Below are 12,489 nucleotides of genomic sequence, written 5' to 3'. Positions count from 1 at the left end.
TCAATCTTTCCCGGCATCGGAGTCTTCCAGTGAGTCAGCTCTTCACATCGAGTGGCCAGCATACTAGAGCTTCAGCATCAATCCTTCCAGTGGCTATTCAGGGTTGATTTCCTTTAGGATTGACTGGTTTGACTTCCTTGCTGTCCAAGGGACTCTCAAGAGTCTTCTCCAGCCCCATAGTTTGAAAGCAGACTTCTTTATGGTCCAACTCTCACATCTGCCCATGACTACTGGAAAGGAGGTGTACATGACAGCCCTGATTCCTTCTGCTGATATAACTCTTGCCGTCCATATGGGCTTCCTTGGTGGATCAGATGGTAAAGAATCTGCAATGCAGGAGACCCAGGTTCAATCCCTGGGTTGGGAAGTTCCCTGGAGAAGGGAAAGGCTACCCATTCCAGTTTTCTTGCCTGGAGAAGTCCATGGACAGAGGAGCCTAGTAGGCTACCATCCATGGAGTCAGACACGACTGAGTGGCTAACACTTTCAGGACTTTCATATACCTCTTAGCATTTAAAAATTTCTGAGAGTTGTCTTGTACATCTGGGAATATTTTTTTGTACTGTATTTTGGGTTTATGAGGAAGGAAACCGAACTGATACTTCTCTAAACACTTACCTCCGCCTGTGTAGGCAGAGATTAAGCAATCACCTGCCAGATGTCATCATTACAGTGAATGCAAGCCTGACAATTTACAGGAAGCTTATCATTCCTCTCCATTCCAGAAACTAGTTATGCTTTCCCTCACTACATGTTGAAAACAGCTGAAGCAAGTTGTCTATGATACTAGTCACCACCTTTCCCTTGGGCCATATACACTGCACCATCCTGCAAGTCAGCTCATAATAGAGTCTTTGATTGGAGTTGGTGTTGACTTGGCAATATTAAGAATAGGTAAGTGACACACAGGTATGTCTAGCAAATGGAAGGCTCTTATTTCTCTGGAAATTTTGCGAAGAAACATTATGGACCACTATGCACATCTTATGTCCATATTTCTACTGATGCTGAAAGCTCAGCTTCTCTGTGCACTGGTGCTGAATTGAATCTTGGAGACAGAGTTTTGGGTGAAGTAGAAAAGTAGCTTTATTGCTTTGCCAGGTAAAGGGGGACACAGTAGGCTAATTCCCTCAAAACTGTGTGTCCCAACTTGGGGAACATAGAAGTTTTATAGTAATTGTTCAAAGTGGGCATGATCAGCTTGTGCACATCTTTCTAAAGAGTTGGTAGTGAGGTTAGCAAGAGTCAATATCATCAACCTTCAGGTCCAGCTGGGGTCTACATGCTTATGGCAGCATTCCATCGACAATTGTTAACTTCTCCCACCTGGAAGGGGTTACAGGATTTGCAAAATAGCTCAAAGGTATTGTTGTGCATGAGGCTTCCCTAGTGGCTCAGTGGTAAAGAATCCTCCTGCCAGTGCAGGAGACAGGCTTCTGATCCCTGGTTGGGAAGATTCCCTGGAGAAGGAAATGACAACCCACTCCAATAATCCTGCCTGGGAAATCCCATGGACAGAGGAGCCTGTCAGACTACAGGCCATGGGGTCGAAAAAGAGTCGGATGTGACTTAGCACCTAAACAAAAACAACATTTTATCCCTTGGTGGGGAAATAGGCTCTTGCCCCAAGGCTACTCCTGATTGTTAGTTCTCCTGGTCTCACATCCTCTCCCTTCCCCAGTTAGCAAATGCTTGAATCTGCTCTTTGGAATTCAGGGAAGGTCATGATGGGTAAATGAAGGCTATTTCCTATCAACAAAGAAATAGAAGACATGAAAGGCCTTGTGCCTAGAAGCCCCATGGGGCCCTGCACAGTATCACTACTGGTGCAAACTATAGTCTTAGCATTATCTAAACTATGTCTTTTCCAAAGATAATCTAAGGAACTGAACTACTCTATGTTTAGACACTTATACAGTTTGTGGTGTGGTCTATATTCTTCCTTGTCACCTTTGGCTCCTGTTCAAAGGTTAATAGCACATGTTAGGCATTTAGTGTGTTGACGTAAACTGATGACAGAGAACTGTTTTTCAGTGTAAGGTTAAGTACAGGTTCTAGGGTGTGAAAGACATAGATTAAATTCCTGATTTCCCACTCACTACCTCTATGACCTTGGACAAATAATAACTCTAAACAGTTTTTTCCTTTTCCCATCAAGTGGAAAAAATGATAGAACCTGCCACATATAGTCGTTGTAAGGATTACACATGACAATTCTCATGTGAAGCACTTAAGTACCTGGTACATGATAAGACCTCAATGCATTTGAACCTCCCGCCAGTCTCCCTTCCCATCCCACCCCTCTAGATTGATACAAAGGCCCCGTTTGAGTTTCCTGAGCCATACAGCAAATTCCTCTCTGTATATCTTGATTATTGTTTTCTTCTTTTTACTTCCACCTCTATCTTTTATCTTTCTTTAATCCTCCCCCGACTCCTCGTTTCCACATCTTGTACTTTCTGTCCTACCTTTTATGCCTCTTCTTCTCCTCAGCTCTTCTGTTCTCCTGTGCCTTTGTACACGTCCCAGCATTTCTTTTTCTCACTTGTGAGGCATGAGTAAACCTCCTCTAGGGGAGAGAGCTCCACACCTTGAAAAAAAGGCTAGAGAAAGTAGCACCCGCATTCGGATCTGTTGCCTTCTTCTTCGAGGCAAGAATGTGCTCCAGAAATGCAAACTTGAAGTTCTAGAAATGGACACAGACTCACCGTGAGCCCAGAGGGCCACTAGATAGGAAAATGCCCAATGTGGTAGATAGCCCCCGACTTCCTACCAACTAGCTGCACTTTATTTTTATTATTTCCTTTTTTGTTTATTTGTGGCTGTGCTGGGCCTTGGTTGAGGAGCAGGGCTTTCTCTAGCTGCAGCGAGTGGGGGCTACCCTCCAGGTGCGGCGCGGGGGCTTCTCATTGTGGTGGCTTCTCTTCCTGCAGAGCGTGGGCTCTAGGGCCCTCGGGCTTCAGTAGCTGGGGCTCCAGGGCTTAGTGGGGCCGTGGTATGTGGGATCTTCCCCTACCAGGGATCACAGCCTTGTCCCCTGTATTGGCAGGTAGATTCTTAACCAGTGGACCACCAGGGAAGTCCAGGGCAGCCTAACCTTGGTGAAGAGGGTCCCATGTCTATGTCCTATAGGAAGTGCCACAATGGCTTGGTGGTCTAAGGAAGAGAACTCAGCTAGAACTCACTGGAATGGCTTCCTAGTGACAGACTGGGAGAGACCCACGCCAGAAGATGGGACTGTGCGACAGGAGATACACGCACAGGTCTCTGGCACAGGTATGGGAAGCATCTACACGTCTGGGTGGTAGCGCAGGGCTTCTGAGAAACTGGATAGAGCTCTGCAATGGTGGATCTAAAGATGATCGATATTAATTAAACTGAAATCTTAAAAAAACCCTCAAAACCTTAATTTTGTTTTTCAAATACAAAATTTGAAAACAAATTCGTTGCTAAAATTTTGAGGAACAAAAGCAGCTCTCCTCGTCTCCAACCAGTCATAGTCCCACCACCAAAAGCCAGTGCCAACATTTTGATACACAGCATTTCCTTTTATCCCCTTTCGAAGTGTAGTGAAGTCGCTCAGTTGTGTCCAGCTCTTTGCGACCCCATGGACTGTAGCCTACCAGGCTTCTCTGACCATGGGATTTTTCAGGCCAGAATACTGGAGTGGGGTGCCATTTCCTTCTCCAATCCCCTTTCTAAGGTCTTTTAAAATATAGTTGCTGTAAGATTGTTTGTAATATAGTCATTTCTGTATTCTGACATCAAAAGTACACATGCTCATTCAAAACTCTGGAAAGAAGAGAAACATATAAAGGAGGGAGGGAATCATCTGTAACTGTGTCTCTCAGAGGAAACTTAATAAGACTCTGTGCCATTTATTTGCAATCCTTTTTATAAGCTTGGTGTGGATCATGTACAATTTTGATCATGTCATTTTCAGTTAACCTTTTATCACACCTACCTCTACAAGGTCGTTAAAAACCCTGTCCCTTCCCTCAAGGAGGCTTCCATTCCTACTAGAAAAATAGATGTGGACCCAAGGGCAGTGTAATCAGAGTAGTCAGAGGCAGGGCAGATTAGAATATAGTTTTGGGGTAATCATAAATAGAAGGTGAAAAAGTGGAAGCACTGATGGGTTTTATTTTCTTGGGCTACAAAACCGCTGCCGATGGAGACTGCAGCCATGAAATTAAAAGTCACTTGCTCCTTAGAAGGAAACCCAGACCATGTATTAAAGAACAGAGACATCACTTTGCCGACAAAGGTCCATATAGTCAGATGTATGATTTTTCCAATAGTCATGTACAAATGTGAGAGTTGGACCATAAAGAAGGCTGAGTGCCAAAGAACTAATGCCTTCAAACAGTGGTGCTGAAGAAGGCTCTTGAGAATCCCTTGGGCAATAAAGAGATCAAACCAGTCAACCCTATAGGAAATCAACCCTGAATATTCACTAGAAGGACTGATGCTGAGGTTGAAGCTCTAATACTTTGGTGACCTGACATGAAGAACTGTTTCATTGGAAAAGACCTTGATGCTGGGAAAGATTGAGGGCAGGAGAAGAGGGAGGCAGAAGATGAGACGGTTAGATAGCATCATTGACTCAATGGACAAGAATCCGAGCAAACTCTGGGAGATACAGAGGAGTCTAGCCTGACACAGTTCATGGGGGTGCAAAGAGCTGGACACAACTTAGCAACTGAGCAACAACAACATAAAATGGCTCTACCTGAAACTAGAACTGTTACAAACATGTTAGTATATTTAATGATTTAAAATGCTCTTAAAATGCATTATTATTGACAGATTTTTATAACTATAAGGAAAATAGGCAAACATAGAAAAATATTAAAACTGTACCAAAGGGTATGGATGTATTAAAAAAAAACATTTAATTGTTTCTCATCCTAGGAGCACTGCTTATAAATTTTTGCTGTCTTATTCTAGAAACACATACTATATTAAAAAAAAAAATCAAAATGTTCTCTCTGTTGTTTTTTCCCTCTTAACTTGGAACACCTTGATTTCATTCCATAGCAGCAAATATAGATGTATCTTATACTTTCTAGCAGATGCATATTTATTTGTCTATTGAATGAATGTACTATAATTTATCAACTCTCCAGTATTCTATTGAGAGACATCCAGTTGTTTCGCATTATTTTTCTCATTGTGCAAAAGCCTTTATTATACCTTTTATGACAAGCTTTTCTTTCTGTAGAGTTAAAGGCTGAATTTTGGTCCCTTCAAATCCATATATTGAAGTCCTAACCCTCAGTATCTTGGTGACTGTATTTTGAGATAGGGCCTTTAAAGAGGTGATTAAGTTAAAATGAAGTGGTTAGGGTGGACCCTAGTGCAATCTTACTGGTGTCCTTATTTGAGAAGATTAGGACATAAAGCCAGACACGCACAGGCACAGAGCAAAAGCCATGTGAGGACACCGGGAGAAAGTGGCCATTTGCGAGCCAAGGAGAGAGGCCCCAGAGGACATTAAACCTGCTGACACCTCGATGCTGGACTTCCAAAACTGTGAGAAACAAAGTTTCTGTTGTTAAGTCTGTCATAGTTAGTTTTGACCACCCCAGCAAAAGAATACACACAACCACTCATCTCTATTTAGTAAAAACCAATGGGAAAATAATAATAGCACTTGCTATGCAGGCCTATGTATATTTCATATTCTGAGCTTCCTGTGCAAATACAGCATTTGAACGGAAAATGAAAGAAAAAAAACGAAAAACAAAACATAGCATCGGGCCTCACATTTCAACTCAGTGGCTACCTTTTCTTTTAAAAATGACACCATCCCTGCTAAGAGCTTTACTCCTAAATCAATCAACCTAGCCTGCCGTGTGTGTGTGTGTGTGTGTGTGTGTGTGTGTGTGTGTGTGTGTGTGTGTGTGTGTGTGTGTGTGCGTGTGGCACTCACGATTAGTTGCTTATTTTGACTGACAGTAGGATCAGCTCTGGTATGAGTTGGGTTTGGGATTCCGACTGTTGGGGGCTGCTGCTGCTGCTGCTGCTAAGTCGCTTCAGTTGTGTCCTACTCTGTGCGACCCCATAGACAGCAGCCCACCAGGCTCCTCTGTCCCTGGGATTCTCCAGGCAAGAATACTGGTGTGGGTTGCCATTTCCTTCTCACTTGGGATTAGCAAAGGCCTTTCATTGTTTACTTTCACAACTAACGCGCTGCTTGCCGGGAAAACTGCTGTGTCATAAACTCAGTTAAATACAGTTAAATATAAATGCCTTAGAATGGACTTTCCCTGACTCGTAACCCTCTCCAGGGCCCTCAAAACCAGGGCTGGAAAATAGTGTTGCTGCCAAACTTGGCTTTCTCTGCCCACCAAATATGAATTTAAAAAAAAAATGGAGACAGAGTTTGGAGGAAATAGAAAAGTGGCTTTCTATTTCTAATCTTCAGCTGGTGGAGTGATGAGGGCGGGGTGCGGGGGGAGATGTTGGCTTCTGCCTGAAGAACTGTGCCCCTGGCCCTTCCACAAGGAGTCTAGAGGCTTATATAAGATGAGGGGGGAGGAACAAAGGGGTCAGGATCTTGTATTCGTCTTCCTCTTGTTTCAATAACAGTCACAAGCTGGTGTCAGGTAACCCAGTAGTTGAGTCTGGCAGTCTGGGAGCACTGTGGCCTTCTTTCTCTAATGCAAAAAGAGAAAAACTAAGAGAGGTGGTTTGTAAAGTGAACCCCAGAAACAGGATGTAATTAGCATAGAATCTAATGGTAACAGGTGTGAAATGTAGCTCCTGCAGATTTAGGGGGCCAAAAAGCAAATTTAGTTACAGATTAGAGATTGTTGTTCAGACACTAAGTCATGTCCGATTCTTTACAGCACGCCAGGCTTCCCTGTCCATCACCAACTGCCATCTAACCAACTCATCATCTACTGCCCTCTTCTCCTTTGGCCTTCAATCTTTTCCTAGCATCAGGGTCTTTTCCAGTGAGTTGGCTCTTCAAATCAGATGGTCAAAGTGACAAAATAAAAACTAGGAGTGATCAGGCCTGCTCACTATCTTTGCTCTTAGGAAAGAAAAAAAAGAAACCAACTCATTCCTCTTTTTGCCTTTTCACTGCAACAATACCAGTAAAGAGGCCTCATGTCATCAGACATTTAGGTCACCAGGGAATGATTTGGCATTTTTTCCCTGCAGCATGCAGTTTTCAGAAAGAATGAGAGAAGGAAAGGCGCTACGCGTTGTGCGTTTCTGCCACTCTGTTTTCACGCCTTATCTAGTCCCTTGTCACTGTGACTTCTCTGTGCCTCTGTCCTTATACGTAAATGGAGCTCATACAGCCATGAATCCAGTGCTTGTGCCCTCATCAAGTTCAGATGTTGAAACCCTACTCCTCATATGATATTATGAGGAGATGGTTGTTGGAATTCCTTCACTTTCATATGTCAGAAGAAATCATAAAGGCATGATTAAGCCAATAACCTTGACCTTAATAGCAGCTCCAGATCTGCTGTAGTTGCAGGAACCCATAAAAATGATACTAGGCTGATCAATGTCTTCTTTTTAGGGCTAAAGTTTAATATAAATCAATCATGTATTCTGGATATATCTGGTGATTAATTATTACCTTACTCAGCACATGGTGCAAAAGTTAATAGCTTTTTCTGAAGGGAAGAATGACCCACGGGACTTATTACTTTTTTTTTATTATTACTTTCTTTCATTTTATTATCTTAAATTCCCTGAAATGACCAGTCCAACATGGCTGTTACTACTGTTCAGCTAACTACACTGCTTCAAGGTCTAGGTTACAGTGAAACTGTGTAGAATGCCTTTTTTTATTTATTTGTTACACACCTATTCCATGTGCCTGGTTCTAGGGGTATACTGGTGAACGACAGACACAAACTGATATTGTGAAACAAAATATGGTGAGAATTTGCCAGCAATGCAGGCAACCAGGGTTTGATTCCTGGGTTGGGAAGAGCCCCTGGAGAAGCAAATGGCAACCCACTCTGGTATTCTTTCCTGGAGCATCCTCTGGGCAGAGGAGCCTGGCCGGCTACAGTCCGTGGGGTTGTAGAGTTGGACACAGCTGAGCGACTAACACAAGAAATGGGGAAATTACAGAATGCTATGAACTTCTCTCTTTCCTTCTTTCTTTATTCAGCAAAGATTGAGTACTCAGTGTACGTATGAAAGGCATTGTCCTAAGTGCTGAGGATAAAACTGTCACGCGAGTGTATGTTCCTTGATTCTTTGTCTCGTCACAACAAAGATTTGGAGTGACGGACTTTAAAGCCCCCTCGGTGAGTCACAGCTCTCAGGTCTTGGATAGACCGTGTTATAGCTCTCAGGTCTCGAATGGACCATGCTATAGTTATTAGACAAATCAGTGTTACAGCTCTATTTTATTTAGAAGACAGCAGGAAAATCTATCTTCGAGGTGTGAGGGTACGTCGATCTAAAGACACGAGGAGAAGAGCACCCCGGCGCGCAGGAGAGAGAGCTGGCTCTGGCTCCTCTATTTATATGTGTATCTCTCCCTGGGCCTGTCCTATGTAAATTGGGCCAGCCAGGAGTGTTGTTTGTTTTACCTGAGGTCCTCACTCCGGTCCTCGGACCGTCTTTTGTTTCATTTTCGCGGGCTTTTCCCTTCCTTGTCTGTAGCCACCGCCATTTTGGATTCCTCTTCCCTGTTCTACCTGCCTAACAAAACCATGTGTCTAGCCTCATGGAGCTCATTACTCTGTGTAACTGGTTGACCTGAGGTCTGGGTCCACATTTCGAGACAACTTGAGTGACAGATCAGAATAGGGTAAAGAAACAGAAGGAAAATAAGAAAATGTCTTCTGAGGGATATCAGAAAATATAGACACAAAGCCGTAGTGAAATAGTAGAGTTTAAAAAGAATGAAGACAGGGGCAGAGGATGAGAGAAAATGAAATAGCTATCAAGGATCTTCTCTATATTCTATTATACAAGAATTGTTCCCATTTCTAAGACAGACTATGTACAAGTCATCATCTCTGTATCCCACACAACTAACAGAATGCCTGGCACCGTATTATTGGGCCTAGATCATATGGCCAGATTCCTCACTTACTAATTTGTGGGATGCTAGGCAATCATCACTGAGACTTGGTTTTCTGCAGTACACCTCACACAGTTCAGTCACTTTAGTTGTGTCTGACTCTTTGTGACCCTATGGATTGTAGCCTCCTAGGCTCCTCTGTCCATGGCATTTTCCCAGCGGGAATACTGGAGTGGGTTGCCATGCCCTCCTCCAGGGGATCTTCCTGATTCAAGGATGAAATGCATGTCTCCTGTGGCTTTCGCATTGCAGGTGGATTCTTTCCCACTGAGCCACTGGGGAAACTCTACTATGCGCTAGGTACTATTATAAGCAATTCAACTATATGAACTCTCTTAATTCTCATAACAATCCTATGAGGTAGCTATTTGTCTCAGTTGCTCAGACTGTTAAAATACCACAGACAGTGAAAGTTGCTCAGTCATGTCTGACTTTTTGAGACTCCGCAGACTGTAGCCTGCCTGACTCCTCTGTTCATGGAATTCTCCAGGCAAGAATACTGCAGTGGGTAGCCTACCCCTTCTCCAAGGGATCTTCCCAACCCAGGAATTGAACCCCGGTCTCCTGCACTGCAGGCAGATTCTTTTACCAGTCGAGCTACTAGGGAAGCCTATGCATAGCCAGCGTGGCTTACAAGCGGTTGAAATTTATTTTTCCTAGTTCTGGAGGTTGGAAGTCCAAGATCAGGAGTCAGCACCGCGAGGGCCTGACTGTGGATTTCACGTCTTCACATGCAAATAAGCAGAGAAGGGTAGTGAGCTCCTTAGGGACTCATTATTAGGGTTTTACTTTCATGACTTCATCTAATCCTGTTACCTCCCAATTGCCCACCTCATTACATCCCATGAGGAGTAGGGTTTCAACATTTGAATTTGAGGGGGGCACAAGCATTGAGTTCATGGCTGTACTAACCCCATTACATATATGAGGAACCTGAGGCACAGAGGAGTTAGGGAAGCTTGCTCAAGGTCACACATGTAGTATCCCTCAAACCAGGAATCCAACTTCAGCGCTAAACTGTGCTCTTAAAAACTGCTCACAGTGCCTGTCAATAAGTGGCACATAGTAAGATTAGAAATAAACGAAAGCATTCTTATTCAAAGTTCTTATACTCTTCTACTCCATCATTTACTGAATATTCATCAAACCCCTATGTTGCCTTGGAACTCTCATAGTAAGGATGCAAGGGTTGAACAGAATACACCTGCTTCTTGCTCTCCTGGAGTTTATAGTCATTAAGCAAATTACATAACAGGGCTTCCCAGACGGCTCAATGGTAAAGAATCCACCTGCCAGTTCAGGAGATGCAGGAGACATGGGTTCAATCCCTGGGTCAGAAAGATCCCTTGGAGGAAATGCCAACCCACTCAAATAATCTCACCTTGGAAATCCCATGGACAAAGAAGTGTGATGGGCTACAGACCATGGGGGTCACAAAGAGTTGGAGGTAACTGAACAAACACACACACCCACACCCACACAAACACACACACCCCATAACCCAGGTTTTCAACCTTTCCTGTTTTCCTTCCCATTTATCTGTGTGTTCATGAAGCCTCCAACCAACCAGCTGTAGACTAAAAAATACAGTCCTTACAAACCTGAAAGTAGAGAGTTAATTTTATTTGATGGGACCAGTTAGGACCCAAGCTGGGGAGATAGCATCTCAGTAGCTCAGAGAAAACAGCTCCAAGGAGGCAGGAGGGGGGAGTCAGGCTATATACAGATTTGCAACAAAGGGAGCCAGGCAGCCTGAACATCAAAGATTGTCATGTAAGAAAAATCAAACACATAGCGTGCTATGTATGGGAAGATGCCAGCCTCTGGGCTCACTGAATTCATCTCTCAGCTATCTGGGGCCAATCCTGTTTCCTCGATCACCTTAAGGAGTGGCAGATAGCTGCTTCTTGCCTCCGCCACCCTCCGCCCCAGGAGCAACCCCCCGACCCCCCAGGGAGTGGGTGGCAGCATCTGTTGGATCACAGACACTGTGTTCCCTTTCGGGCACCCTCATTTACATTGGGATGCCAGAAATCGCTGATGGCCGTAAAACATTTATTTATTGACATGGCAGGCAATATTTTCATTTCACACAGTCCAGGTCTGATCTGGACAAGCAAAGCCCGTAACAGGGTCTTCCTCGGTCTCCTGGAGGACCGAGGCCAGGATGAGTCGACCTGTCGGGAAGAGACTGACCTTTTTCTTGCCAGGGACCTGGCTGAAGTATTCTTTCTCTCTGAATCTCAGCTCAAAATGGAGGGATGAGTCCTAAATTTCTTTCCCCGCAACCGACTTTCTGGGATTATTTACCCTCGAGACTCCCCAGCACCCAGGGTCCTTACTGACAACCCTGACCGGGTATTTCGGAGCTTCAAGCGTCTTCCCGCCTTTGATTCCCAGGAGACATTTTCCCTCCCAGGAGTCTTCCTTCACGATTCCACTCGGCCTTCCCGCCCAGCCCCCAGCCCCGGGGTTCCGCGCCCGCCCTCAAGCCCAGGGGCCGCCATTGTCCGGCCTCGGCCTGCTCTGTGTTCCCTGAGTTCTGGAGCTCCCCAGACCCGGTTCCCCTCATCGCTGAGGACCCCTGACCGGCGGGCAGGGAGGTCAGCGCTCCGGCCCGCAGGCACCGGGAAAGGCAGGGAGGCGAAGGGCGGCTCGTGGGGGCCGGGGCGCGCCCAGCGCAGGCGCTCAGGCGAACTGGGCTGCCGGGCCGACCGACCGCGGCCCTTTGTACTCGGCGCCTCGGCCTCAAGGCCTGGTGGGCGTAGCGGCCAAGAGAAGCGCCGACAACGCCTCTGAGACGACACCCTCTCCCCTCAGATCGTGTCTTTTCTGTCGCGAAACGTTAACAGAGAAACAAACAGGGGAAAAGACTCGGTTTCTTTCTCGGGCAGACGACGAACGAGAGTGGGGCTGGGAGGTGGAAGCGCGAGCCTCCACAGCCCGCAGGGTCACGTGGGGCGGCGGGGACCGCATGGCGGCGGCGGCCCGCGCGCGCCCCCGCGCCTCCGCCGGCCGCGCAGCCCGGGCGCGCGCGCCGACGGGGCGGGCGCATGCGCAGGGGGGCGCGCCGCCTCTGCCCCGCGGCGAGGGTGTCTATGGAGAGGCGGCGGCCGCGGCTGCTGAGGCGGCAGCGGCTGAGGCGGTGGCGATGGCGCCCTTCCCCGAAGAAGTGGACGTCTTCACCGCGCCGCACTGGCGGATGAAGCAGCTGGTGGGGCTCTACTGCGACAAGGTACCGTTGTGCGGGGCCTCGCACTCCGGGCGGCGCGCGGGCGGAGGAGAGGCGCGGGCCGGGTCTCCGGGCGGGCCGGGCCTGCGCGGCGCCCTCAGCGTCCAGGGGCCGCGCGCCGCGCGAACCGCCGCCTGCGCAGCTGTCAGCGCGGCGCTTTCCCCGGCAGCCCGCGCCCCGCCGGGCC

At 46.5% G+C, this 12,489-nt stretch overlaps 1 protein-coding gene across 6 annotated transcripts in view; it reads left to right on the top strand.

The window, feature by feature from the left end:
- The first annotated feature begins 746 nt into the window (after nt 1-746).
- FBXL5 (F-box and leucine rich repeat protein 5) overlaps nt 747-12,489 on the top strand; it is a 54,981-nt gene continuing 43,238 nt past the window's right edge. For 5 of the 6 annotated variants that reach the window (XM_027971209.2, XM_060417685.1, XM_027971208.2 and 2 more), the window contains exon 1: nt 12,149-12,305. In XM_027971209.2, coding sequence (XP_027827010.1) covers nt 12,222-12,305 — 84 coding nt within the window. In that variant the 5' untranslated portion in view covers nt 12,149-12,221. Of the gene's footprint in view, nt 895-12,148; nt 12,306-12,489 lie in introns of those variants that run through there. The other variant, XM_042251891.1, reaches the window with a different exon arrangement.

Source organism: Ovis aries, chromosome 6 (genome assembly GCF_016772045.2).
Source record: "Ovis aries strain OAR_USU_Benz2616 breed Rambouillet chromosome 6, ARS-UI_Ramb_v3.0, whole genome shotgun sequence".
In the NCBI taxonomy this organism is placed as follows: domain Eukaryota; kingdom Metazoa; phylum Chordata; class Mammalia; order Artiodactyla; family Bovidae; genus Ovis; species Ovis aries.
This window is presented reverse-complemented; position numbering and strand designations above follow the sequence as displayed.